Raw genomic sequence first — 27,469 nt, forward strand, 5'->3', positions numbered from 1 at the left:
AAAGGGCTGGAGAAGTAGCTTAGTGTGAATGCCCATATTCAATCCCCAGTGCCAAAAAAAATTGGGTCAGTACTGAACATGGACAGACTTTTCTTTTTCTCCTTGTCATTATTCCCTAAGCAATACCACATGACAACTATTCACACTGTGTTAGGTATTGTATAACTAGTCTGGAGATGATTTGGGGAAAATATGCCTGGTCTGTGTGCAGATACAATGAAGTGTTGTATAAGGGCCTCATGGTTGTAGATTTTGGTACCACAGCAACTGTTGTAAAGAAGGAAGATCGAGGACCTGATTGAGGAAGGTAGAAGAAAAATAAAACCTGAGAAAGAAGAAAGGAAACAACAGATATCAGAGCAGAAATGTATTTAAAAAAATCGACAAACTATAAACCTGGAAAAGCTAATGAAATAAATCTCTGGTAACAGCAAAAATGAAAGAAAGAAAACCACATATAACCACTATTAGAAAGTGGGTAGTTTTATCATAATACAATAATATGAATAACAATGAATTTAATAAGCTAGGTAGTTTTCTAGGAAAATACAATTTTCTTTCCAAAAGAAACAAATTCTTCCTAAACAATAATCATTTAAAAATTGAAATATAGAAAAAAAATTGAAATATAGTTAAAAATTGACCCATGGTTATATTTCAGGTGGTAAATAGTAAAGGAATAAAGCACTCAAATTTTACAAATGTTACAGATACATGGAATCTCATGAATTTTGTAAATATGTAAAATATAAGTATACATATATTATAAATTTTATAAAAATTATTCTAAGGGGGCAGAAAAAGAGTGCTCCTCTATTTTATAAGGCCAAGACAACTTTGAAATCAATACCAGTCAAGGACTATAAGAAAAAAGAAAGTTTGAGCCAAGTACAGTGGCTCACGCCTACAATCCCATCACTTGGGAGGCTGAGGCAGGAGGATTGCTCAAGTTCAAGGCCAGCCTAGGCCACATAACAAGTTCAAGGCCAGTCTGAACTGCATGGCAAGACCCTGTCCTTAAAAATACAATAAACAGAAAAGGGAAAGTTACAGATGCCACAAATTGATGGGAGGAGATAAATGGACTTGTGGATCAAAGCATAGTACTCCAATGTTGACTGGAGGCAGAAATGGAAAAACGCGTAATTCATGGGGAACACGTGAGGTTTGCAATCAAATGACCTGGCTTGTTTGTTACACTATAGACCCAAAAGGGGTCCCTCTTTTTAAAACACTAAAAAATGAGTAGCAGATAAAGACCTAAATATATCAAAGCTTTAAACTTATAGGGAAAAAATATATGAGAAAATATTTCAGACATAAAAGGGATGGTTTGAAGATGCCAAAAGCCCAGTACATTAAGGAAAAGATTGAAAGCTTCATGTTTCCATGTGAAATTTTCCTTAGTGAAAGGCCGTGCCAAGTAGACTGACAAATCAGATTATAATGGTGCTTTATGTAAGGTGTAAAAACTTACAAAGCAATATTTTATGGACTGAAAATGGCAAAGCCGCTTCTGTCTTCCAGTTTCCTGCCTGCTGGGAGTTGGGTGGGAGGTAGGTGAGCTGGCTCGGGGCCTGGTATGGCAGGTGCCTGCCATGTGCCCAGCCTAGAAGGGGCCTCTCCTGCTGCTTCCAGGAAGTGGCAGAGTACTTGTGCCAGGGTGCGCACCAGCTGGAGCCGCCGACACAAGATATGCAGGCTGAGGCCCCGAGCACAGGTGTGGAGGAGACTGCAGAGCCAGATCGAGGTCTGGCATGGTTCAGGGCCTGGGGTGGGCCTGCTTCCTCCCTCCTTCCTGTGACCCCACATGTGGCCTGGCAGGGAGAGCGGGGGACTCTCTGGGGCCTCTTCAAAGGACACTAATCGTATTGGGTCAGGGCCCCACCCCTGTGACCTCATTTACCATTCATTACTTCCTTAGAGCTCCCATCTTCTGGCTTTAATTCTTCAACATTTGAATTTGAGGGTATACAAATATTCAGCCCATAACCTGCTCCATGGGGTTCTTGTAAAGATTAAATGGGTTTCTGAGTGTTGGGTGGCTAAAGAATGCCTACCCATTGTGAGGAGATACAGGGACAGATTTAACCTTTGCATTTCCATTAATACACCCAAGACCTGCAGTGATGTATACGGTTATCCTCACCCCCAAAATAATGCACTTTCTTCTGCTAGGAGAGCACTAATAACGATTGGGAGGCAGCACATGTGCTCCTTTGGGGCAGCAACGGCCTCCCTCTGGCCCCACTCCCTGCTGTACCTGGCATGCAGTGAGCTCAGGAGCCAAGTGGGAGCCCACTTTCAATGCAGGGCCACAGCGGGCAGGTGTGGGGTTCACTGCATCATAGCCACACTAAGTGTTTCCCCTTCCCTCATGCACTGTGTTCCTTCCCCTGAAATGTTTCCCCAATTCCAAATCCTCCACTGGCCCCTCCACACAGTGGGGCTCCCACTGCACTGGGGGGCTTCCGGAGAGGATGTGCATGGTGCCTTTGGACTTTCGTGGTCACCCATTCCCAGACCTGATTTCCCACCTTAGGCTTCAGGTATCTGCGCCAGATCTCACTTTCCAGATCATCCCTGGGTAAACTTAACGAGTAGACAATCATTAAAATAACAACTACTGAATATTTTGAAATGAAGCACACATGAATTTTTTGCTTCATTGAAATTCCACAACTATGCTATATCCTGACTCAGAAACTGAAGAAGTTATTTTTATATGATAAATCGTTTTACGTTAAGGAAAGATAGAGACAGCAGAGTCTTTGGTTGAAAGATCAAAAGAAGATTGTGTTATAAAATTAGCTGGGTAATAATAATAATAGTACACGAAGGCCCACTGTCTCCTGGACGTGGCAGTTTGGCAGAGCACTGGGTTTCTTCTGGAAAAATAAAAAATGGTCAGCAGTGGTCACAGCCACCCGTGAGGCACCTGGCCATGTCCCTGCAAGGTTCAGATGATGGAGTGTCCTCTGACAGATCACCCTGCAGACCCCATCAACAGGGGCTACCTAAAGCGGAAGGGTAACCAGGTCCCTATCCATCCTTTTTTATAAATCTTTGTCTATAAGGTTTAATAACTCAATAACCTTGGGCCTGGTGGACTTATTTTTTTTTAAATCCTTGCAATCTTTAGGTTGGTGGGGTGTGGTTTAGCTCTGAAGGGGCCTCTGCCTGTGGCCTTCAGATTGGTGTGTCTGGAATTAGCAATGACACTAACGGCATCTGTCCTAGAAACATCTGTCGTGATCTGAGGTGTGAACAAGAGGTCGCATCCCCTCTGGGAAGAGGCTCTCACCTGTTCCGGGCTGTTTGCCATTGCTGATCCCACACATTCCTTCAGGGACAGCCTCCCCATTTTCTCCACTTAAAAACAACAACAAACCACCCAAGAAATCAAGATGACATGGTTGTGGAGGGCCGCTGCTGCCTCCTTAACGTGTCCCGAACACAGTGTGTCCTTCATGAATTAGGCATGAGCCAGGCGGGTGTGTGTTTGTTGACAGGGCCCTGCTGCTAACTCATTAAGGCAGAGCTGGGCACTGCCACTCTGTCTTGCCCTGGAGCAGTCTGCATTAGGTGGGTTTAACTGCCCATCTTGGAGCCACTGGGAGGCCTTCTCTGTCCCTGTAGCTGGCACAGGAGACCTCCCCTCCAGCAGTGTGCCTGGTACTGCTGCCAGGAGCTGTCATTCTCTGAGACTTCTTGTCACTTCTTTGTGTCCCCTTCCACTCCATGTGTGGTGGGAAGGGACCTTGTCAGTTTTCCCTGCACCTGCCAGCAGCTGCACACCTGGCGTTTAAATGGCACTGGGATGGGATGGGATTGTTTCCCTCTCTAATGAACCCTCCGGAGGGACATTCAGCTTTCTACCCGGCCGCCTGCTTCCCGGGCGTTCCCCTTTACACTGCTTGCTCGCACAGAGAATCAGAACCTCTGTCGTGGTGCTGAACTAATCCGTCTGCCAGAAGTCTCATCACCAAATCTGTGCGACTCCCAAGGAGACACTTGCACCGGTAATTTAAGCTCATGATTTCTAAATATATTTTGTCAGTTTTATGAAGACCTCATTAGAATGTGACTGTTTATTAAAAAGTCCAAACGAGGTCTCACAGTCATTTAGGAAAATTATTGTTGAATCGCTGTGAAGAGTTCTGATCACAGATGACCAAATGTTTCCAAGCTAGGAGCAGTAGAGGGACCAGAGAGAGATGTTGGCCTCAGCCATGTCTAATGGGTGGTTTAGGGGCACCACCTAAAGGGATACTTTCAAGGGTCTTATACCCTAAGAAGCCGGCCTAGAATTCACTTCTGAGTATTTCTCACTAAAGGACTTTAAGTAGATATCAGAGCTGACTTCTAAATTCACATACAAGGAGGCTATAGCAAGATTCCAAGTGCCCCCATTACATACAGCAGAGAGGAGCTGTTTCTCTCCAGCAGCCTTGAAATCCTGAATCAGTAGAAGATGCCAGACAGAGACAAGATCGCGCCTTTGTAAAGTATGGAGTCATTCCTTAATAACAAGATTAACCTTGACCACGCCTATCAGTACAAAGTCATAGTGATACTTTTCGCTATAAGATCCCAGGACTGGTTCCAAGATGTCAAACTCATGTATGAAAGGAGAGGCCAATTGTTTGTAGACATTGCCGAAGTTTTCCTTTCTTGAACTCTTAGAACTGTTCCCTTTCATAGATCTTTATAAATGAGCCTTATATTCTAAGATTGATATTTTGTGACTTGAGTAATTATAATCTTAGTCTTTGATTAATGTATGCGTATTCAGCATGCACTCCTGTCTCCACATGCAGTCACCATTTCCACCAGTCTGTGAAGCTGGATCAAGCCTGGGCTTCAAGCCTGGATTTCCCACAGCACATTGGCCATCCCTCCCTGTGCATTCCTCAACTGCCAGCAAGCATACTAGAAATGTAACCTATGTTCCTTCCCAGGCCCCACCCTGCTGCCTCTTTCTTTGCAAGCTCAAAGGGGAACTTCACTGTGTACTCACCGCCCATGGCAGACCGTGTAGACTCCATCTGAGTAGTGCATCTGCCTCCCACCTGCTCAGAATTCTGCAAGTATTGCTGGTGAATCAAGATGAAGTGCAAATCTCAGGATCCCGTGAGTCAGGTGCCTTCACAGTCCCGCCCTGGACTGCGGCACTGCCTATGCACGGCGACCCGTGGGCCCCCAGTCCACTGGCAGGAGCTCGTCCCCAGCTTGTCACTGTTGGGGAGGTGGAGTCTTTCGGGGGTCTGCTGCCCCCTCCCCTTTGTTGGAAGAGACCCTTTGGAGGGCCCCTTTGTTCCCCGCTCCAGCCACAATGCTGCCCACACAGGCCCAAGCAGCAGGGCCAGAGGAGCCTGTTTGAAAGCTCTGGAGCCAAAAGAACCCCTGCATTTCTTTCTTTCCTCCTTTCCTTTCTTTCTTTCTTCCTTTTTTGGTGTTAGAGATCAAACCCAGGGGCAGGGCACTCTACCACTGAGCTACATCCCAGCCCTGTGTGTGTGTGTGTGTGTGTGTGTGGCACTGAGGACCCAACCCCTAGATGCTCTCCCACTGAGCTATGTCCCTAGCCCCTTTTATTTTGAGACAAGGTCTCACTAAGTTGCTCAGGCAGGACTTGAACTTGTGATCCTCCTGCCTGGGTCTCCCAAAGGGCTGAGATTGCAGCCATGCACCACCACCATGCCCAGATTTTGTTTGTTTATTTGTCTGTTTTGTGTGTGTGAGAGATTGTTTTACTAAGATGCCCAGCCTGGCCTTGAACTTGGGAATCCTTGGGATTCTAGGCATGTGCCACCATGCCCACACCTTTCCTCTTTTAAATGGATTATCTGGGGTACTTTGGTACAGGACAGAAGTGTTTACCATTTGCCACACCCCTCCTGCCTGGCAACGCTGTCCCAGAGAGCCTGTGGCAATGTCCTGTCCACAGCCACCAGCCACAGGGGCTGAGCTCTTGGGATGGGCTGGTGTGCTGAGAAATTAATTGAATTATTTAACTTGCACTCATGTAGATTTCTACAGCCACACGTAACAGTGGCTTTTGTCTAGGGCTGTGCAGAAACTCCGCCTCTTTCCTCTGCCTGCTTAAATAAATATGCCCTTACAGGAATGTTAATTTAAAATACTGGCCTTCTAGCTAGGTATGGGGGTGCACACCTGTCATCCCAGCACTGAGGAGGCTGAGGCAGGAGGACTGCCAGGAGTTGGAGGCCAGTCTGGGTTACATAGTGAGTTCAAGGCCAGCCTGGAGTGCATAGTGAGACCTTGTCTCAAAAACAGAACAAACAAATCACCCTTCTGAGAAGGGCAGGCTCCTGCATTCAGCTGCCTGTCTTCTCTCCCCCTTGGGTTCCTTTTTCTGGGGAGTGAGTTCAGGACTCTGCCCTTGCTGCTGTGCCGTAACTCAGAGTCCAGGCCCTTCGTCCAGACCTCGGCTCTCCCCATGCCCGTTGTGACAAGGAGCCCATGTCCTGTCTGGGAAGGACAGGAGGACAGCGCACAGGGCCTGCCTGTCTCGGGACCAGACACAGCTGGGTTAGTTGAGAGGACTTTGGTCTGGGAGGTTGCGGCTTCGGGGCTGGCTGAGGAGGGATGTAGTAGAAAGTGGATGGCGTTTCTGCTGGGTTTTTTCTCTTCAAGGAAGGCATTGTTGGAAAAACATCCTGGTATGGACAGTGGTGCAGGCCTGTAGTCCCTGCTACCCCAGAGGCTGGGGCAGGAGGATGGCTTGAGCCCTGGAGTTCGGGGCCAGCCTGAGCATCATAGTGAGACCTTGTCCCGAAAGAAAGGGAGTAGGAAAAGGAAAGGAAGGGAAGGAATCATGGGAGATGCACACTTGGGTGTTTTGAGGGCGGCTGATAAGGACAGGGGACCCCATGGGCTGGAGAAGGGGTGGAGTCTTTAAATGCAAATGCAGGACAGCACTGTCCCCTGAAAAAGATCAGCTTCTTGGTGACAAGAGGAGCAGGGCCATGCGGAAGCCCTGGGGAGGCTGGGGACAGCTCTGTGGACAGAGCAGGACGTGGGTGGCCCAAGTCCTCGGGGCACTGCAGAGACCATGCTCTGTGTCCGGTGTCCGAGTGCTTTCCAACAAATTGGGACCCAGCCAGCTCCCACCCTGAGCTTGCGTTCCCATCCTTGCAACAAAGGGAAGCCGACCTCGTGGATGCCGAGATTCCCAGTGTGATGCAGCTGCGTCCGCATCCGGACATGCGTGAATCCACGTGGCCCCCAGCCCCATGGCCCTGGGTTGGGCTGAGGCTCAGCACAGGGAGAAAAGCTCAGAGCCCGGGTTCTGAGAGGGAACAGATGTCAGGCGTGTCTCGGCATCAGGGAGAACTGCTCCCTCCTGCCACTTCACACTGTCTCACAACAGTAGAAGATGGGGACAGGATGAGGCAGTGCAGCTAGGACCCACGAGACAAGCTCTGTCTGCAATGGCCCCGTGTCTCCATCTGTGCAGGCCTAAGAGATGCGTAGTGTCTTCTTTGAATTGTAGACCCTCTTCTGAAAACCATGGTCTGACCATGGTGCACTCCGATTTTGAGAGGGTGCTTTCTTTTCCAAAGTCTTCTAATGGGGCACCGGTTTATAGCTGGCACGGGACGTCTTACCCTCCAGGAGCAGCTTGGTTCTCTCCCAGATCGGCGGTGCCCACCTGCCCCCTGTGGGCCCTGAGAGACTCCAAGACTCCTTTGCAGGAGTTGTGAGGCCCCTGACTGAGAACACCCCACAAGCCCACCACGTTGTGGGGACCACAGGACACCTACATGTCTGGTAACACCTACATGTTACCCAAAACGCTTAGTCCTTACAGGACAGTCACTGCATATCCGTCAGTCCATCTTGGATAACAAATCTGATTCCTTGGAAGGCCACCTGCAGTGTAAAGGAAATGCAGGGGCAGATACCGTTGCCAAACAGATTTGTTTAACTAGGAAGCACTTCATCGACAACTCAGCTGTGTGGTGATTTTGAAAAATAGGACATGAAAAGAAAGCACATGCTCTCGGATTAATGTCAGGAAGAAAGCACAGAACTTTATTCCATCTCACAGGAGGTTTATTAAGTGTTTCTAATTAAATATTAAGTACTGCATTTCTGAGATCCAGGAGGCTTCTACATACAAGTTCATATCCAAAGTATTAACCCCAACTTCCATAGACCTTATTCTGTAAATATACTTGAAACACATTTGCGTACAAGCGGGTGGATTACTGTTTAAGGCTACCCCTGCTCTCCGTCACATCTGCCTACATGGGTGACTGGACTCGATCTCACAAGTCGTACTCCCTGGACCTGATCCAAGGTCTCTCCCACACGTGACATGTGACACTGCCATCCTGTGTGTCCGCACACGTGTGCACACACTCCCGTGCTCACACATCGCTGCCATGGTGTTCAGCGGGCTCCTCCCTTGGGTGGGAACACAGCTGCCCTCTGCCCAAGTGCAGTTTGCGTCTCTGTCTGACTTTTGCGTGAGTCGTCACTGAGTGAATGGACAGTGTGCAGGGAGGACAGGCACAGCCTCACACCCATCCCCACCCCTGTGCCTCTGCTGTTGTCCCTGTCAGCCCAAGCCACTGGAACCCTCGTTTACCTCCCCTGCTGGGCCTCTCCCCAGGGTGCACACAAATAGTTAGAATTCAGAACCAGTTGTGCTGTGGGGCACTATAATGACATTCAGACCACGAGTCCTACAAGTCCTGTAAGGTCCCAGTGGAGCTGAGGTTTTGCTGCTCCTTTTCCATAATAGCTACATTCAGGTGCACAAATGCGTATCGCTGAGTTGCAGCTGCCTGCAGTCCTCACAGGTGCGCAGCGTAGGGGCCGCAGCCCACACCATGCAGCCTCGGTATGGAGCAGCCTGAACTGCACAGCTGTGCATCAGGACACGCCATGGTGTTCGCATAATGGCAACATCACCTAACACCATTCTCAGAGTGTGTCCCTGTCGCTAAGCAACATGAGACTCTATTAGGTGAACTCTCAACTAGCTTTTGTCCAGAAAATAGAAGGGAGGACCATTGGAGACCTTTGCAATCCAAGGATAAAGGGACAAAACACCCTCAGTGACCACACTGCCCGCCCCTGCCAGGCCATGGGCTTTGCTGACCTATTCTGTTGACCAGTTCTGGTAGGGACACTGTTGCACACCTGTATTTCCTGGTACCCCTGAGGCTGCAGGAGGAAGACTGCTTAAGCCCTGGAGTTCGGGGCCAGCCAGAGCAACATGGTGAGACCTTATCCCAAAAGAAGGGAAGGGAAGGAATTATGGGAGATGCACAGCTGGATGCTTTGGTGAGGCTGATGAGGACAGAAGACCCCATGAGCTGGAGCAAAGCAGCTGATTTCCTACATGTGGAATTTCTGTCTGCTGCTCCCTTGATTTCTTCTGCATGGGAGAACAGGCTCGAATTTAAAGTCATCCATTATATATATATATATACTGGATTCGTTACGGATATGGATGATATTTGCCACAGCTCTGTTTGATATGACCAAAAGAGACCTATACTTAACCCACCCAATTAGCCCTTTTGTATTTAATTCTTGTTAAGTCACCCTAATCCATTATGTCCCTGTAAAAAATAACATCAAGTCACTTTTTCTCAAATATTGATGGATTGCACACCAGGCTCGCGGCGGGTTCTTGATGCGCTGTGATTCGTCGGACACCCCTGTGCCTGCAGTCCCTTCTGTCGCTGCAGCAGCAGGATGTTGCAGGATCAAAGAGAACGTACGGGTCTGAATAAGAGGTGTTTCTCCCAGGGCACTCTGATCTGCTAGCCATATGCAGATCAGCTCTTTACCGTCCTCCGTGAGCCCCCGACGCCTGTGCCTGGCCCCTGCTTCTCTGTCACCTCTGCCAAGCCCTGGCCCACAGCTCACACACCCACTGCTCTGCCATGCTGGCCAGCCAGCCTGGAGCCCTCACTTCCGTCTAGGCTGCCTCTTGCCTGTGTCTGCCTGGCCAGGGTGTGGCTCCTCTGTCCCCTCTGCCTTGGTCTTCCATAGTTTGTGCCTACAGCTAGGCAGTCGCCTGCCTCCGTGTCCACGCAGGGTCTAGGAGGACTAGGCCATGTCCCCTGGGACCAGTGCACCATAGCGAGGAGCTTTTCCAGCACAGCCACAGCCCATCGCAGCCTGTGCAGGCCGTGCCCAGCTGTGGGTTCTTGGTACCGCCATCCAACATGAGGCGGACTCACCACACTAGCCCTCTGCCTGGTTCTGCTCGTGCACCTGAGCAGGGGACATTGCTTTCCCTACTTCGCACATGGCGGGCACGGCCCCTTCTTGAACCGTGTATGGAGAAGCAGTAGATGACACTGTTGCTTGAACACAGGATCCTTTCCCCTTCCGTGTTTCCCATACCTGCTCAGATTGCCTGGGCTCATCCTCTGCTTTGTCCCCAAGGCTTGGGTTACCTGGCCAAGCAAGTACTGGGACCTCCAAGGGAGACTGGACCAAACAAAGGGCAAAGCAATCCGGTGAGCAGTAGATCCCAACAACATGCAGATTGCTTTCAGTAACTTGCATGTTTAAAGAATGTTAATTCTGCCAATCCATGAGCGTGACAGGTCTTTTCATCTCCTAGAGTTCAGTGTTCTATAATTTTCACTGTAGAGATCTTTCACTTCCTTGGTGAGGTTGAGTCCTTGGTATTTTCTAGACTATCGTGAATGGAAATTTTTTTCCTGATTTCTTTCTCAGCTGTTTTATTTTTGGTATATAGAAAAGCACCTGATTTTTTAAATATTATTTTGTATCATTTTATTTTGCTGAATTTATCAGATCTAAAAGGCTTGATGGAGTCTTTAGGATCTAAGTATAGGATCATGTCATCTGCAAACAGACAACTTGTTTTCTTCCTATTCTATTTGTATCTCTTTTATTTCTTTCTCTTGCCTAATTGCTTTGGCTAAAATTTCAAGTACCATAGTGAGTAGAGGTGGTGAAAGTAGACATCCTGATCCTGTTACTGATTTGAGAGGGAACAGTAGTTTTCCCCATTCAGTATGATGTTGGCTATGGCTTTGTTGTATACAGTATATCTTTTATTATATTGAAGTATGGTTCTTCTAGACCTAGTTTCTTCAGAAATCTTATCATGAAGGGATGTTGAATTTTGTCGAAGGCTTTTTCTGCATCAACTGAGATAGCATGATGTTTATTCTTGATTCTAGTTTCATGGACTATATTACATTTATTGATCTACATATGTTGCACCATCCTTATGTCTCTGGAATGAAACCATCTTCATTGTGGTATATGATTTTTTTACTGTGTTATTGGATTCGGTTTGGAGGTATTTTATGAAGGATTTTTGCATCAATGTTCATCAAGAATATTAGAATAAAGTTTTCTCTTTTGGTTGTGTAACATTTTGGATTTTGACTGTCACCCAAAGGCCCATGTGTCAGATGCTGGGCCCCTGCCTGGACACTATTGGGAACCATGGGTGGGCCCTGGAAAGTGATCCTGGGACCCTGGCCCTTCTTTTCTCTCTTTCCTTCCTGACCATTATGAGGTAAATGGTCCTCTACCATACTCCCACCATGATGGATTGGGCTGCCACAGACCCAAAACCAACATGGACTGAACCCTCTGAAACTATGACCCAAAGTAAACCCTTCTTCCTCCTAAGCTGATTATCTCAAGTATTGTCACAGTGATGGAAAGCTGACTGAAACAAGTCAGATAAACAAAATCAAAGGCTCGTCCACCTCACCTCATCCCACTGCAACCACAGCAATCTGTATCATCAGGATACTTAACTGAGCAAGTGTTCTTATTCCTGTAGGATCTCTATAAGAATATTTTGGGTGCAGTGACTCTGTTCTTTGGAGACAAAGCTGGTGGATGCTCATGGCTGGGGCACTGTGTATGAGGCACTTCCTGGCAGAGATTCTGCTCCATCCAGTCTCCAAGAGAGCCACACTTCACAGGTTGGACACACCTATTAATAGAGGCATGGTCACACTCTCTGGATGTCTCCTTCCAAAAAAAAAAAAAATGTCTGTTAAAAACGTCACAAGTCAAAACTGATAACCACCTTTTCTTTTCCTTGTGTCCCTTAAAGCTGTGTTTAGTGGATCACACTACACTGCCCTGCCCTTAAGAGCTAACACTCAGCTTCTCTGTCCTTATTAATCACGGGTTTCTTGGCAAAACAAGTCCTATACCCTGCACAGTGTCCCTCCATGGACCACATTTCACTCCTGACTTCACAGAGGCACCTGAGGAAATCAGCAGCTGGTGACCAAGGCATGGAAGCGAAGGCCTTTCAGACTTCCTACTTGGCATCTCCTCCTGAAGCTGGAACCTTCTAGCAAGACCAAAGGGAGCGTCATTTGCCTTGAAGTTCCACCCGCCCGCTCAGCCCTGCAGTTGGAGTCGGAGTCCAGCGGCAGCCTCTCCCCCACCAACATGGAACCTATGACCTTGTGCCACCCGCTCAGCCTCCTGGACCAGCCTTCCAGTTCTGCATGCCAGAGCAGGAATGAGGAGGATGGAGGCCAGCCCTGGCCCTTGCACATCCCTGTCCTCTGCTAAGTGGGCCCTACCACTGTGAGGACGTGTTGCAGTGACCTTGAAAACGTGGGTCTGTGACCCCAGGTCTGTTGCTGAATGTCCTCCGCTGCGTGCGGTACAGGCCCTGTTTCCTCGTTTGTGTTGAGAGCTCTCCGGAGCAGGAGAATGGGAGAATGGATGTGCCAGCCTCTCTCCCCCACCATCTTGTTTCTCTCCACCACTGTGAGCACTGCACAGTGGCCAGTGCTCAGCTCTTCCCGCCTCCTCCCGGAAGCCCTGCTTCCCCTCTCCTGGCCCTCAGTAGGCTCCTTGCCCTCTGAACCCTTCCAGTGGCTGAGGGTCCAGATCACAAAACTATCACTGAAGAATATGCACCGCACATGGCTGATGTCCCACTGCACTGCATCACTGAGTCCAGTGCTTCCCAAACTCATCCTCACTCGGAATCCCTTGGGAATGTCAGGAAGCTGGGGGGAGGGGGCTCTATCCCACCCCAGAAGATGAGATTTACTTGGCCTGGAATGTGGCCTGGACTTTGGATTTTGACTAGACAGTTCTCCAAAGTCATTCTAGCCTGCAGGCAATTTGGGAAGCGCTGGTTACTGTCAGAACACTCTGGGAAGGGAACTGTGACTGTCCCCTCCTAACATAGGGAGCACTTGAGGTGGAGAGACCTCCCCAACCTCATATCCGCATCCACATGCCCTCTTGTCCCACTGGGCTCTGCACACCATAGTGTGGCCTCAATCCTACTGCTCAGTGGGCCCGCAGACCACAGCATCACCTCGAGCTGGCTCCAGATGCAAACTCTCCTGCCCCAGCGCTCCAGACTCTCCAAGGGATTCCAGTGACTTTCAGACCCTTCGAGCTGCTGTTGCTGCTGCTGCTGCTGCAGTGTCAAGATGCCCTGAGGTCAAGGTGATATTCCCAGCGGGGGAGCAGCCTAGCCCCCAGTGCTGTGACCTCACCTCGCCTGGGGGTCACTGGGCCTCTGGTAAAGTGACTCCTGGCACACACCTGTAATCCCAGCAGTCTGCAAGGCTGAAGCAGGAGGATTGCAAGTTCCAGCCCAGCCTGGGCAACTTAGAGACTTAGCAAGACCCTAAGGGTTGGGAATGTAGCTCAGTGGAAAGGCCCTGGATTCTGTCTTCTGTACCGAGAAAAAGAAAGGACTCCAAAAATTGTTTCAGTGAGTTGGAAGTCCTGGAGCTACACTGCCTCTGGATGGTGTCATGTTAATGAATTTGAAAGCCAAACCGGATCCCCCTGTGGAGCAGAGACAAGGCCGCCTCCCGCAGCCCTTTCGTGGTAATGAGCAGGTGGCTGCAAAGCACTGTTGGCGGGATTGATGGCTGGATGGACCTGGTACAGGGAACCAGGGTGATTAGACCTGCTCCTTGCCTTCCGGCTGGAAGCTGTTTCCTGGTGCTCAGAATGCAGATGCAGAGCCTAAACTGGAAGCTGTGCAGGTGAGCGAGCAGCAGGAGTCCAGAGCAGGCAGAGCGCGGCCCCGGAGGATGGCAGTGTCCTGTGTGGGACTTGAGGGTGCTCTGACGCGCATAGGCCTCACAGGGCAGAGAAAGAAGCATACTTTCTCATTTCCTTTCTTTAAAAGCAAAATACTAACCTGACAAGAGTCCAAGCAGTTTAAAAGGCACTAAAAAAGAACGCAGTTTAGAGTTTAGGAGGCTGAAAGCAGATGTGGCGAAGCATTTCAGGATATTCTGGGTGATGCTACAGGGAGGATTGGAATCCATTCGGCCCCTTGGCCCTGCCAGATGCACCCTGGAAGGAAGCACCCCATGCTCCACATGCTGCCCCAGAAATCAGCAGACCCCCTGAAACCGGAGGCCCAGGCACCACCAAGCTGCGCCCACCCTGGGGTCCCTGGCCCCCAGCCCCACGCCAGGCTCATTCCACACTGCATGGGTGTGGCCAGGCTGGGCATCAGGAGAGCGCATCTCTCAGAGAGAACAGTCCCCAAAGAGAAACTGGGCCCTCGACACATGCAGGGCACCTTCCTTTCCTTTCAGTGTTTGTTTGTTGTTGTTGCTGTTGTTGTTGTTGGTTTTGGGAGTTTTTTGTTGTTGGGTTTTGTTGGGTTTTTTTGGTACCGGGGATGGAACTCAGGACCTTGCACTTGCGAGCAGTGTTTGTGTTAGTCCATGCTTGCAGTCTGTAATGATCACATCCCTGGTGGGGATTTGGTACACATTTACTTCCCCTCTCACTCCCTCCATGTCTTGGTCTCCTTCCCATTTGCAAGAGATCTATCTCCCTGTTTCCTATTACCTTTTCTTTTGCTATTTATTTACATTTTGGACTTCTCCTTTTTTTTTTTTTTTTTTTTGATACCGGGGATTGAACTCAAAGACCCTGCACTTACAAGGCAGGCGCTGGAACCACTGCGCTAAATCCCTGCCTTAGGCTTCTCATATTAGCGAAACTGTACGATATTTAAACTTGTGTGTCTGATTTTTTCTGCTTAATATTATGATCTCAAGGTGCATGTATTTTCCAACAAGTGTCTCAGATTTATCCTTGTTACAGAAAAGAAGTGTACAAATACATTTTCTTTATCCATTCATCGGTTGATAGACATATAGGCTGTTTGCAAAGGGAATTGTTCTGCTATGAACACAGGTGTGCGTGTATCCTGGTAATGCGCTGTCTTTAACTCTTATGGGAAGACACCTGGAAGAAGAAGAGCTGGGGGAATTTCTAGTTTTAGCTTTTTGAGGACTCTCCATATTGATCTCCGTGGTGGTGGTACAAGTTTACATTCCCTCCAACAATGTAGGAGAGATTTTTTTATTTCTCAAATTCCAAGGCACTGAAGCACTCTGTGCTCATGTTTATTGAAAAAAAATAGAAGAGCTAGTGACCTTATAAAATGCCCCACATCCGTTGCATCCTGGAGGTGGTAATTTACTCAGAAGAGACACCTAGGTATTTTTTTTTCAAAGTAGAACCTTATATATAGTCCCTTTATTCTCTACCTTTTGTTTTGTAGGTATACATTATATCTACATAGATTTAAAACTTTGTCTACCAGTGTTACAATTTTTGCATCAGTCAACTTCTTTTATGGAACTCAAGATGAGGACAGTCATATGTATTTACTTGGCTGTTGCTCTTCCTCGTTCCTGGTGTTTCAAGATTTCTTCTATATCTCTTCTGTCTGAAGAGTTTCCTTAAGCAAATAATTTAGAGCAGGTTTGTGGGTGAAACTATTAAGATTCTTTTAATTTTCCTTTATCTTAGAATGTCTTTATTTCCCCATACTTAGGACACTGTCACTTGATAAGGTAGTTTTATTAGGTAAAGTAGCCGGAGTAGAGCATAGCTTGCAGGTGTGGACATATGTTTTGTTCAGCTGTGGTTTAGAGAGAAAGACCTGAGTAGTTTAGTTGTGTGTGCGTTCCAGTGAGTTTATTTTAAAAGCGCCCGTATGCATGGTATCTGGAGTTCTATCCATTACCGTCTTCTCCGGAAGTCACTGAATTCTCAAAGCAAGTCCCCGATACAGAGGAGGATCCAGCATGTACCATGGATTGTCCTTGTTAATTAATTAGCTTGTAAGACTGTAATGCTAGGCATTCGGCATGAATTTTGCTTGCTGTCAAATTAGACATCTCCACACGTACACAAAAGCTTCTTGAACTTACTTTGTAGGAAAGGAGAGGTTATGGGTCTCTCTTCCTGGGGGATATTTTAGGACTGAACCCATACCCATGATATAAATTTCTGAGATGTTAAGATAAACCCTTTATAAAGTCACAGATAATGTTCCTATGCTGAAAAATAAAACAAATGAGACTCCCAGGGTGAGGACAGGCCCACCTATGACTTAGGGGCGGAAGTTGTAGTGACATTAAAAAGGAAGTGAGCAAGCGTGATGAGTGTGAACAAAGAGTAGTCTGCAGATGTCTGGCCTGGGAGGTGCTGGCAGGACCTTCAAGGGGAAGACACCCATGAATGAAGCAAGAATCAGATGGGTCGGGGATTTAGCTCAGTGGTTCCACTGCCTGCCCCGCAGGTGCAAGGACCCGAGTTCAATCTCCAGTACCCCCCCCCAAAAAAAAAAGAATCAGATGGAGTGCTTAGAGGGTTTCCAGGATGAAAAATGCACCCACAGAGGGACAGGGACAGGAGAGGATGAAGCTACCAGGAGGTCGGGGACTAAGCCTACAGAGGCTGCCTGTCCCCTCCCAGGCTGTGCTTCCAGGACGCCCTCACCTCAAGCTTACATTTCTTCTGTCTGAGAAACCCTCAGGTCAGAGGTTGAGAAAATATGCGAAGACTATATTTTGTCAAGTTTCGTTTTTTGAATTTTGCTTCTATTAAAATGATTTGGTCATTCTGACTTGTGAAAACCACATAGCTACTTCCTCCTTCAGAAAAAAACCAAACTTTAATCTTTAGTGTCAATTCTGGTTTTCTGCTCTGGTCTCAAAATTTTCAATCACTTTGTGAAACTAGGAAGAATATACAATTCAGGGAGTGAAACTATTGCAGACTTCCTTTTATAATTTTTCCCAGCCGTTTTCTGAGGAGAGGCACATAGGAAATGAATAGTTACTATAATTGAGATGCTTGTAGTATAATACAGTTTGTTAACTTTAGATCATTTTCCTAAACTTCACTCCTCCCATGACTCACATTTTATTTCCTTCTGGAATTAAAACAAAAAAGATGATGGAAAAATATAGACCTTGCTCTTGAGTATATGGTTCACTTTTGGTTCTGGGTGCACACTTTAACCTATAAATCATAGTGTCTCACATCGTTAGGGGAACTAAAGAAAAACTAAAGCCATAATTTTCCTTTCTTTACTAAGGTCAAATGTTGCAAATACTGGCCAGACGATACAGAAATATACAAAGACATTAAGGTCACCCTAATAGAAACGGAACTGCTGGCAGAATACGTGATAAGAACATTTGCTGTGGAAAAGGTAAGTTCTAAAGGCAGAGTGGGAGTGAGCTAACCTCATAAACTTATCCCGGATACTTGATACGTGGTCCTACTGCGTGCAGTGGGCTTTGTCTGGTGGTTTCTCAAGGTTGCGTCTTGCCCACTGAGTCTGCAGCAGCTCAGTTCCATCTTTCAGTCAGTCATGCCCATTTCATAACAATTCATATTTTTGCAACTAAAGCGAAAGACAGTGTCCATTTATTTGTTCTGCCCATCTCTGGGCACAGACCGCAGTCTGTTGAGGGGTGACACCTGTCCTTCCACTCTGATAAATTCCCTCCGAGGAAGGCCCTGTGGGCTTCCCAGCAGTGACTTGGGATTGGTGTGGAGACACAGCTCCTAACTCCTCCTGGAAGCCTGTGCTCCACCAAGCCATTCCCAGGTTCCCTTCAGTATAGACAGATGGGTTTTCTGGGCAGACGCAGCCTACCTGGAAAACCACATGGCCACTGTCCAGGACACGGACAGCCTTGCATGGCCTGCCCACACCCATCTCGCTGCCATGGCGACGTGAGCCCTCTGCAGTGGTGGTGTGGGGTTGGGGACCGCCGTGCTTCTGTCCTTCCTGCCTCCTCCCATGTGCATGGACGGACGGGCTCCTCCGGGAAGCACTGTAGGGCGTAACAGGGACTCTCCTTATCCCCCTTTCTGCTGACATAGGGAGGGGCCGGAGGTGAAGCAAACTGCAGTCCATCCCGGGAAGTGTCACAGGTAGGCTCGGGAAGGAGGAGGTGATGTGGCTGAGGAACCCTTCAGAGGCCCTCGACTCTTCTACCGAGAGCGTATTCCCGTCAGAGCCACATGCAGCCGCCCCGGTCTCGGCGATGCTGTGTGTCGGCAGCGTTCACTCACGTAAGGGTAGCAGGTGCCCTTGCAAGACCTGGGTGGAAGCAGACTGCTGGGCCTGGCTCTTGGCCTTCTGGGCTCTCTGTATTCCCAGTGCATCCAAATGCACTTTTTGGATTCCCAAGGCCAGTTTAGGAAAGCCAGGAAATTACACCGTCTGCTTATTGGCTAATTTACCCTGATGATTTGAACTACTGTTCCTGGTTTGCAAAGGCAAATTTGTCATACAGTCACTTTATTTTTATCTGTTTCTCATACTCTAGCATTTTTCCCTTCCCCTGTCATTTTTAATAAGCAGACAGAAAGCTTGGAGACTTCAAAGAATGTGAGGTTCTAGTTGACTCAGTTCTTCAAACTTTGAACCTCACACTTTGATGTCAGTTTTTTTCCTTTATAGGCAGGATTGGGGGAGACTAACGCATGGAGGATTTTTGTATGGGTCTTGGCAGGAACACTCATGAATAACTGCATTAAAACAGATAGCGGCAAAAGACCCTCAATATTTCCTTCTTAAGCCATCACTTAAAAATGGAGTTCTTTGAACAATAGCTCTCTAATAAGCTGGAAATGCATCTCTGTGGCTAAAGGAAGGGATTGTTTGTTTCTTTGCTCTTTTTTTAACCTCTTATTATACTCTGCTGCATTCCCAGCTGCAGAGAAATGTTTGTGAAACACCCCGTTATTTTAGTCCTCAGACAGCCCACGAAGAGGTGGGAAGCAAGAGGAGCTGTGAATGCATTTGGGGAAATCACAATGACACGTTAGTGATTTTCTAACAGGGCACTTGGACTCTTTAGGAAAACAATTATTGAGCCTCTGTAGAACAGTTCTTGGAGGGAGGAAACTTTCTCATTAAAACAGAAAGGAAAAAACTGTTTAGGCATGTACTTTGAGATCCCTCCGACTCCAGTTCTGTTTTGAGAGTGTCTTGTAACAAGAGACCTACAGGGGAGAAATGGATCTCTGTCTTCTCAGCAAAACAGCAGCCAGCTGCAATTAGAAGCTGCCACGTTTTGTTTTGCATCTGGTGCCCGCCTTGCCTTTCCCCTTCTGACTGCTCTATGTGAGGTATTATGCCAGTCATGCATGGACCTGGGCCTTCTGATGAATCCGGCCCGACCTGGCCTGGGCACAGCCCCTGAATTCTCTCTACCAGGAGGTGCCTGGGACTCAGACAGAGCCATGGAAATGGGGTCCCCGTCTCAAAGACAGAAGGTGCACTTAGTGATTCAGTCACTCCACCAGACACCCACTTTGGACTGAGTACTGTTATATGACATGGATTCTCCTTCCCATTTGACTACATGGAAAAATTAAATGCCTATCACTGATGTATACAGCACTGATGCTTTTTTTCATGAAAACTAAAGAAAAATGTAATTAACATGCATTTGGGAAGTATTTGGGCTGTGATTGCTGGTTACATATATGGCATTCTTCTCCAAATATCTTATAAAATAGCCAAGGAGAAGCTGGTGTCCCTGTGCAAGAATGAAAGTTGGATCAGAAGCAACTTGCTTTGCTAATCTTGTCAATAATGGACATGTTGAGGGAGATTTATTCTGGGAGCAGATTTTCTGCATTCTGGAAACTGGCATTTACCTCGCTCAGGAAAATGAGTCTGCGATCATTTTGGAAGCCATCCCATGATGGACAGGGCTCAGGATTTGCATGTGCTGGGCTGAAGTCTAGCCGGGAAAGAAATACCCTTTCCCCCTTTGGAATCAGAAAGTATTTGTTGCTGACAAGTTTTCCCAGTTCCTGGGATGTCCAGCGTCCAGTTGGGACCACCCCTGCCCTCGCCACCGTACCTAGAGCCCGAGGATCAACTGTGTGTCTTCTGGTGGAGATTTGGGGCCAGTCCAGCCTTACCACTTCTCAGCAATAAGAAATTCGGCTCCTAACTATAGGGTAGTATTGCTCTGGGGTCACTGAGCCCATTTAGCAGATGACAGTGTCAATTTATATCGTGAATTCTTGACTGCTTAATTCCTTACTGCTTAAACCCTAGTTACAAATAGCATTTTCATACAAAAATAAAGCTTCAGCATTCGTGGGTTATGAAACTAAGACACATTAGCACATCCATAGCAAATGAGTCTTATCTTAAAATCTACACCCTCCACCTCTTTCCAAGCACATAAAAATTCTAAATTTGTTCTTTCTTCAATACGTGTGAACAATGATTGATGAGAAACATGATGAGGTTAATGTGTGTTTAGCTTTAAGATGGAATCAAAAACCAAAGCCAAGGCCTAATGCGGTGTTCAGTCAGTGGTTCTCCAGCGGGAAACAGAGAAAGTGAAATTTGATCGTAGATTAACACGCAGCCGTGGCTTCAGGAGCAATTTTTGTTTTCAACACAGACTTTTTCCTTAAAACACAGTCTTAAAACATAGTCTTAGAAAATAAAACTGCTGGGGATAAGTCTATTTAGTTATTCTCAAAACGAGTCGGTTAAAAGACCAGCACAAGCGGAAAGTCGGGGCTTCCTCTGGGCCCTGGTCTCCTTAGGGTTCCAGCAGAGCGCCTATCCGCCCTCTCCGCCTCCCACCTGGTGCTCGGAGCACGGAGCACGGTAAGCCACAGAGGGTCAGTGCTGAAGGGTTGTGAGCCGACCTGAGCTGCAGGGGGATGAGTCCCCTGAACATCTGGTTGGAAAGTAGTCTTCGTCCCTTCATCCTTCCCAAAGACGTTTCTGCACACGCAGTGTGTGTGCACTGCTCGGCGGGACCGGGACCCAGAGGAGCACAAACAGGAGTCCTGCGTTTCAGCAGCCGGTTTCAGCAGCTTTTCCCATAGTGTGCTTTTTAGAAGGGAATTTCGAAGAGCCAGAGAAATCGACTTGTTCGCAGGAATTGCGTGTGTACAGGAACTGCGTGTGTACACTAGTGTTTTGCCCGAACATCACCTCCCCTTCCCCACCCACCAAGGTCTTGCTGGCGTGACGGGCTGGGAGGCTCTCGCTGTGCTGGATCTGAGCGGGACCGGCCCCCAGGGTGCGCTGTGCTCTGCCCTGGGGTGCGGGCCTCGTGCTTCCGGGCGTCACGCTCCCGGGGGGCTCTTGCTTACTGTCTCCTTTCCTTGCTCCCCCGGGAACAGCGCGGCGTCCATGAAATCCGAGAGATCAGACAGTTTCACTTCACGGGCTGGCCGGACCACGGGGTCCCCTACCATGCCACCGGGCTGCTGGGATTCGTGCGCCAGGTCAAGTCCAAGAGCCCGCCCAGCGCGGGTCCGCTGGTGGTGCACTGCAGGTGAGCCTCGCTCTGGCGGGGAGGGGGAGGGGAGGCGAGGCAGGCAATCACAAGTTCAAGCCCCGCCTGGGCAACTCAGCTACACTAGACGCTGTCTCAGGATGAAAAGTGAGCTGCTTTTGTATACTGTATTTAACTTTTCAGAAGAACACTCTCAGATTAAAACATGATGCAAACTTGAATATAAAACAAATGAAAACCAGCTGGGAATACAGCTCAGTGCAAAGGCCCTGGGTTCAACCCCCAGTACCACCAAAAAAACAGAACAAGAGGGTGGGCAGGGTCCGTGTCCCCACATTAACGGAGCCCTCTTTCCATCAGCGCTGGCGCCGGGAGGACCGGCTGCTTCATCGTCATCGACATCATGCTGGACATGGCGGAGCGGGAAGGGGTGGTGGATATCTACAACTGCGTGCGGGAGTTGCGTTCGCGGAGAGTGAACATGGTGCAGACCGAGGTAGGCCACGCCACACCCAGTGTCCCTCCCAGAGCCCAGCAGAAAGCCTTCCAGCTGCGTCTCCAGGTGCCCAGGCGACAGAGCGACGTCCCTAGCCATCCTGTGTCCTCCCTCCTCTCTCTGTGGTGTCTTCTGCTTAGTAAACAGAAAAGCCATTTTCAGGCCCGATTCCGTTCCAGGAGCTGTGCACGTGACACACTCCGTAGCCGTGCGCTAAGCTGGCCCACTTTTCTGTGTCAAGGGACCCAGTGGCATCTCCTCATTAAGCTTTCAAGGCTTTGATGCTGTTTCTTTTCATTCCATCTTTTAAGCTAGCTGGGAACCAGAGCAAGACCACTCCTGAGAATAGCTCGGCCTCTGCCAAGTGGCTCCAGGCACTCTGTACATTTCATTCTCCTCCAGGGTATGAGGGAAGGCAGCGGCCTCTTGTCCCAGACACCTGTGCCCAGTGCCTGGCAGCGTGAGAATTGGCCCGTGTTGTAGTCAGAGTCTGAACCAAGAAGTAACTCTGGAAATTGAAAGGCAGGGTGCATCAGGATTTAAATTTTTAGAAATAGTCCATCCTATTCCTAGGACAGTTGTGTTTGTATCAGTATTTGATCATTTTAGGCAGGCACTCCAGCCCACCACCTGGAAGATGACTCACAAGGCAGAAGGAAGAATAAACAAGGGTCCCTTATGTTTTGATGGTGCATTAAAGCTTACAGAAGCCACCAGGAGCCCTAATCCCATTATCCGAGCTTACCTAAAAGTAACAGACTCTAAACACTGCTTCTGTGGGCTCTTTTCTTCAGAGCAGGGACTTTTTAATTTTAAAGATGATGATGATGAAAATTTTTTTTTTTATTGTACTTCTAATGTTGCCACAACCATTTTCTCACTTGTCTGTCTTTTTGTAGTGAGGTTTAATAAGAGTGGGCTGTTTTTGAGACTTGAAGGTCCTAATTATTAAAGGAAATGATGGCAGCAAGAGACACTATAACATTTCACATAATTAAAGATCAGTAATAAAAATGGTAAAAATCTCCTAAATTATGGGGCAGGTCAGTGCCATGTGAGGATTAGAGGATCCATCTTTAAGCTTGTTCTGGGGTGCTGAAGACCAAACCCAGGCCTCATGCATGCTAGACAAGCACCCTCCACTGAGCTATACCCCGGCTGGTGTCTACGTATTGTGTACATGAGGACCTGTTGTGCAAAGTGCAACACCTGTAGGTTGGGTTCATTAGAGCTTTTGTAATTACACGTTGATCAATGTTTTGAGGTTAGTAGTTCCCAGTGTTCTAAACTGTTTGTCTTCAGAGCCATATCAGGTTTCCTGGGCCTTCTTTGCACTATTAATTTGGCTAGCAAATTCTCCTTTCAACACAGATACAATTCTGCTCATTTCTCTTCTGAAATATTGATTTCCAAATTTGTGGGATCAGAATGGCAGAGGTACTGTATAACCTGTCATTATGGTATTATATGAGGCACGATCAAAATATATAGTGAATACATACAGACTTGATGCCATTCATCCCCCTCAAAATATTTCTCCTCATTTTGAACACTTTTCCCACTGGTCTTGTCACTTTCTGCAGCAGTGTTGGAAGTCCGTTCATGAGTGTCTTTTCGTGGATACCTGGGTGTCCTGAATTGATTCCAAATGTCAAATAAAAACATGACAGTGTGTCCTTATCAGACTTACCTGATCTGGTGCTGTGCAACTTCTGGCTCTTCCCCCACGTCAAAAAGACCATGAAAGGCAAATGTCCTGAATCCATTCAGGACATCAAGGCAGCCACGACAGCACAGCCAAAGACACTGAGGAGAGGACTCCAGAGCTGCTTTGGAAGGTGGCAAGGATGATGGGATCCATGCATTCTAAGTGACAGGGAGCTCTTCGAGGGGATTCATCACACTGTTTCTAAGTTTCCCTTTTAGATTTAAACAGTGGCCATATTGCCTCATCGCTCTTCAAAGTGATTGTAGCTGCATCTAGTCCGTTTGTGTGATGCTCCTCACAGAGCCCAATTTGTCTCCTCCTCTGGTCCAGCAGGCATCATGCCTGCTGTCCTGTGGGAGGACCAGGGTTGCTGGTGCTGGAGGCCTTGGAGCACGCTCCTCTCCATGGAGCATGCCCTGTCTCTGTGATCTTGGTGACATGGGGCTAAAGCTCACACTGTCCCTGCGCCTCCACCTCACTGGGGTCACCTGTTCCCGTCACTCACTGGCTCCCTCTACTTCTCCAGGAGCAGTACGTGTTTATCCACGATGCCATCCTGGAAGCCTGTCTCTGCGGGGACACCTCCCTCCCTGCCTCCCAGCTCAGGTCTCTGTACTACGACATGAACAAACTGGACCCACAGACGAACTCCAGCCAGATTAAAGAGGAGTTCCGGGTGAGTCCTGCCGAGGGGAGCACGAAGCCCTGACCTCGAGCTCAGCCAGCTCTTGAGCTGTGAAGCCACACCGGGCTCCTCAGCCTTGGCGCAACTGACATTTGGGCCTGGGTGTTTTGGTTGTGGGGCTGTCACTGTCGTGTAAGATCTTTAGCAGTTTCCACGCTGTACCCTCTAGATCTCCGCAACACCAGCATCACCCCAAATGTGTGCAGACAGCACCGATGTCCCCAGGGCTGGCAGCAGAATTACCTGATTGCGAAGTGCTAGTCCAGCAGATCCACCTCAACCCCAAGCAGACCCTAAGGGTCCCCACCTCCCTCTCGGCCCCCGTTCCCAGTGGAACTACCCAGGGTGCAGCCAGGCCATGGACAGGAATGTTAAGGACTTTTCCCAGAATTCTTCCTTGGTTGCATTGCCCATGTTCAGGTTTTATCTGAAGGCGCCGACTGCAGGTCAGGCACTTCCACCCCTAGTTGGGCTCCATGGCACTTGACCCTGGGGACCCATGGTGGCCCTGTGTGACCCTCTGGCCCCTGTGTCTCATGGGCACAGTCTGTGGACAAAATCCAAGGAGAGAAAAGAAAAAAGTCTCCCGGGGAGCTGAGGGGAGCTAGGAGGAGACCATCTTGCAGTCAGGTCCAGGAAGGTCCTGTCTTCCTCATGCCGACCCTGAGACGGATGTACCATGAGCCCTTTTGCTCCTCGTGTGCCTTCTTAAAATGCTACTACTGTATAGTATTTAACACACTATAGTAGGCCCCCTTATCTGAGGTTTCAGTGATGGTCTGAAAAGACCGGAGAATTCTAGAAAAGAATTCATAAGGTGCTTTGTGTTCCGTGTCATATAGGAGCTGTCCCCATATTCCTGAGGGGTACATTATGGTGCTCCCATCCATGCGCTTGTATCATTGAGCCAGAGAGGAGCATGAAATCCCCGGAGGTCACTGCCTGTCTCTCACCCACAGACCCTCAACATGGTGACGCCGACCCTGCGCGTGGAGGACTGCAGCATTGCGCTCCTGCCCCGGAACCACGAGAAGAACCGCTGCATGGACATCTTGCCTCCAGACCGCTGCCTGCCCTTCCTCATCACCATTGACGGCGAGAGCAGCAACTACATCAACGCTGCCCTGATGGACGTAAGCTCCCGTCCCCGTCCCTGGCCCTTGTCCCTCAGGAGCTGCGCCAGGCAGTTCCTGGAGGCAGAGCCACTGGGAAGGCAGGGGTCTCTCCCTCTCATCTGCTCCCCTGGCCCTTTTGAAAGATACAGGCCATGTTTTCAACAGGAAATAGCTTTCAAGAGTCTGTGCAGGGCTGACATCGTTGGTCTGTCAGAGGCTGCTGGTCAGGAAGCACTGAGGGAAAAAGCCCGTGGTCTTTGCCCGTGGATCACTTAGGCTTCCGGCCTGCTGGCCAGAGGCCGAGGGACAGCAGCTAAGTCACCAGGCAGGGAATGGGACGATGTAGGGGCGGCATCACTGTGGCTCCCTTTTCTCCTGAGGGAGGCAGTCATTGGCAAAGGAAGAAGACACCACTCATTTCTTCCTGTCAGTCTGTTTGCTTTTTGCTACTCATTTGATGGGAAGAGTAAATGGATATTTTTAGGGCTGATGTGCAAATTCTAACTCATTGGTGTGATGCCATAAAAGAGCACTTAAACTTGATGGAAGATCTCCAGACCTGAGGAAAGCATGTATGTCCTTCATGGAAGGAATGTGTAACACCCTCACATGTAGGAATGACAAGCCTACAAGTTTTAGGAAAAGCAGAACTATTTTAATTGTATGTAATTTATAACAAAAATTTAAATGTTCTCTATTAAAATGATTCAGGTATAGAGCCAGTATTGTATTTCTATCAGAAATACTCGAGATTGTTAGGTGACACTATTAAATTTTCTTGGTATGAAAGAGAGACAGTTTTGTCACTGTTATTCCACAGCTGAGTTTATATTTAGTCTATTTTGGTGTTGACAGGGGTGATAGAACTCAACAGTGGCTAAATATGCCCAGGGTCCTAGGCCACAAATTTCCATGTGCACAAAATAGCTCAGCTTCCTGCCCTCCCCCGTTTTCCTGGGTATATTTCTCTCTCTCTTGTTTGTTTGCAGAGCTACAAACAGCCTTCAGCTTTCATAGTCACCCAGCATCCTTTGCCAAACACAGTCAAAGACTTCTGGAGGTTGGTTCTGGATTACCACTGCACGTCAGTAGTGATGCTGAATGACGTGGACCCCACCCAGGTGAGGCCCGGCGCTCACATGGGGAACCCAGCCCCAGGTCTGGTGTGTGCACGCTCTGCTTGCATAGTGAGAAGCGCAGGCCCCTGGGCCAGGCCTCGAGAGCCCACGGGTGATGGAGAACCAGGCAGGGTCAATAGGGAGTGTGAGAAATGGGTGGAACTTGGGGCCGGAGCAGAAAGCCTCTGGAACCCAGAAAGACAGGTGGAAGTCATGGGCAACAGAAGTGACAAAGCAAGACAGGGTTGGAAATCAATCTGTCCCCAAAAAACGGAGACAACGCGTGGAGAGACAAGGCCACGGTCACAGCTGACCAGCACCCCAAACCCACAGAGCCCAAAGGAAACCTGAGGACAGCAGAGAAAGGATGCAGCCCTGGTCCCATCCCAGGGCGTGTGTTCCCAGCCGCTGCTCACTTGGAGCCTGCAGGCAGAGATGGTCATGGCCAGGGGACGATGGAGGCACGATAGTAAGGGAGGGCAGTTGGTCATGTCAATGCTGATGAAAAGATTAAAAAGAAAGAAACCGAGAAGTAAGAAGTAGGAATGGTAAGCGGGGCTTTTGCACAGGCCCCTCAGACAGAAGGAGTGGGGCGGGGAGGGACATCTTCCTACAGAGTCCCTGTGAGCACCGAGGCCTGGGTGCTGAGGTTATTCCAGGCCCAGCCTTCGCCACCCTGACAGGGCACTGCGCAAAGTTAGAACTTAGCATGTTTTAAGGAAACACTCGCTGCGGAACCGAACGAGTTTTA

The 27,469-nt window shown here is 48.5% G+C and overlaps 1 protein-coding gene across 14 annotated transcripts in view; it reads left to right on the forward strand.

Annotated features, from left to right (window-relative positions):
• Ptprm (protein tyrosine phosphatase receptor type M) overlaps nucleotides 1-27,469 on the forward strand; it is a 675,227-nt gene that overhangs the window by 625,095 nt on the left and 22,663 nt on the right. For 10 of the 14 annotated variants that reach the window (XM_087189931.1, XM_087189934.1, XM_087189914.1 and 7 more), the window contains 7 exons: nucleotides 17,396-17,512; nucleotides 18,193-18,243; nucleotides 21,481-21,635; nucleotides 21,957-22,092; nucleotides 24,327-24,476; nucleotides 25,445-25,618; nucleotides 26,590-26,721. In XM_087189931.1, coding sequence (XP_087046057.1) covers nucleotides 17,396-17,512; nucleotides 18,193-18,243; nucleotides 21,481-21,635; nucleotides 21,957-22,092; nucleotides 24,327-24,476; nucleotides 25,445-25,618; nucleotides 26,590-26,721 — 915 coding nt within the window. The remainder of the gene's footprint in view (nucleotides 1-17,395; nucleotides 17,513-18,192; nucleotides 18,244-21,480; nucleotides 21,636-21,956; nucleotides 22,093-24,326; nucleotides 24,477-25,444; nucleotides 25,619-26,589; nucleotides 26,722-27,469) is intronic. The other 4 variants (XM_087189938.1, XM_021265240.2, XM_087189912.1 and 1 more) reach the window with 1 other exon arrangement.

This window comes from Heterocephalus glaber, unplaced genomic scaffold, assembly GCF_053883595.1.
Source record: "Heterocephalus glaber isolate CG9 unplaced genomic scaffold, H.glaber_assembly_v1.0 deba00000331, whole genome shotgun sequence".
Taxonomy (NCBI): Eukaryota; Metazoa; Chordata; class Mammalia; order Rodentia; family Bathyergidae; genus Heterocephalus; species Heterocephalus glaber.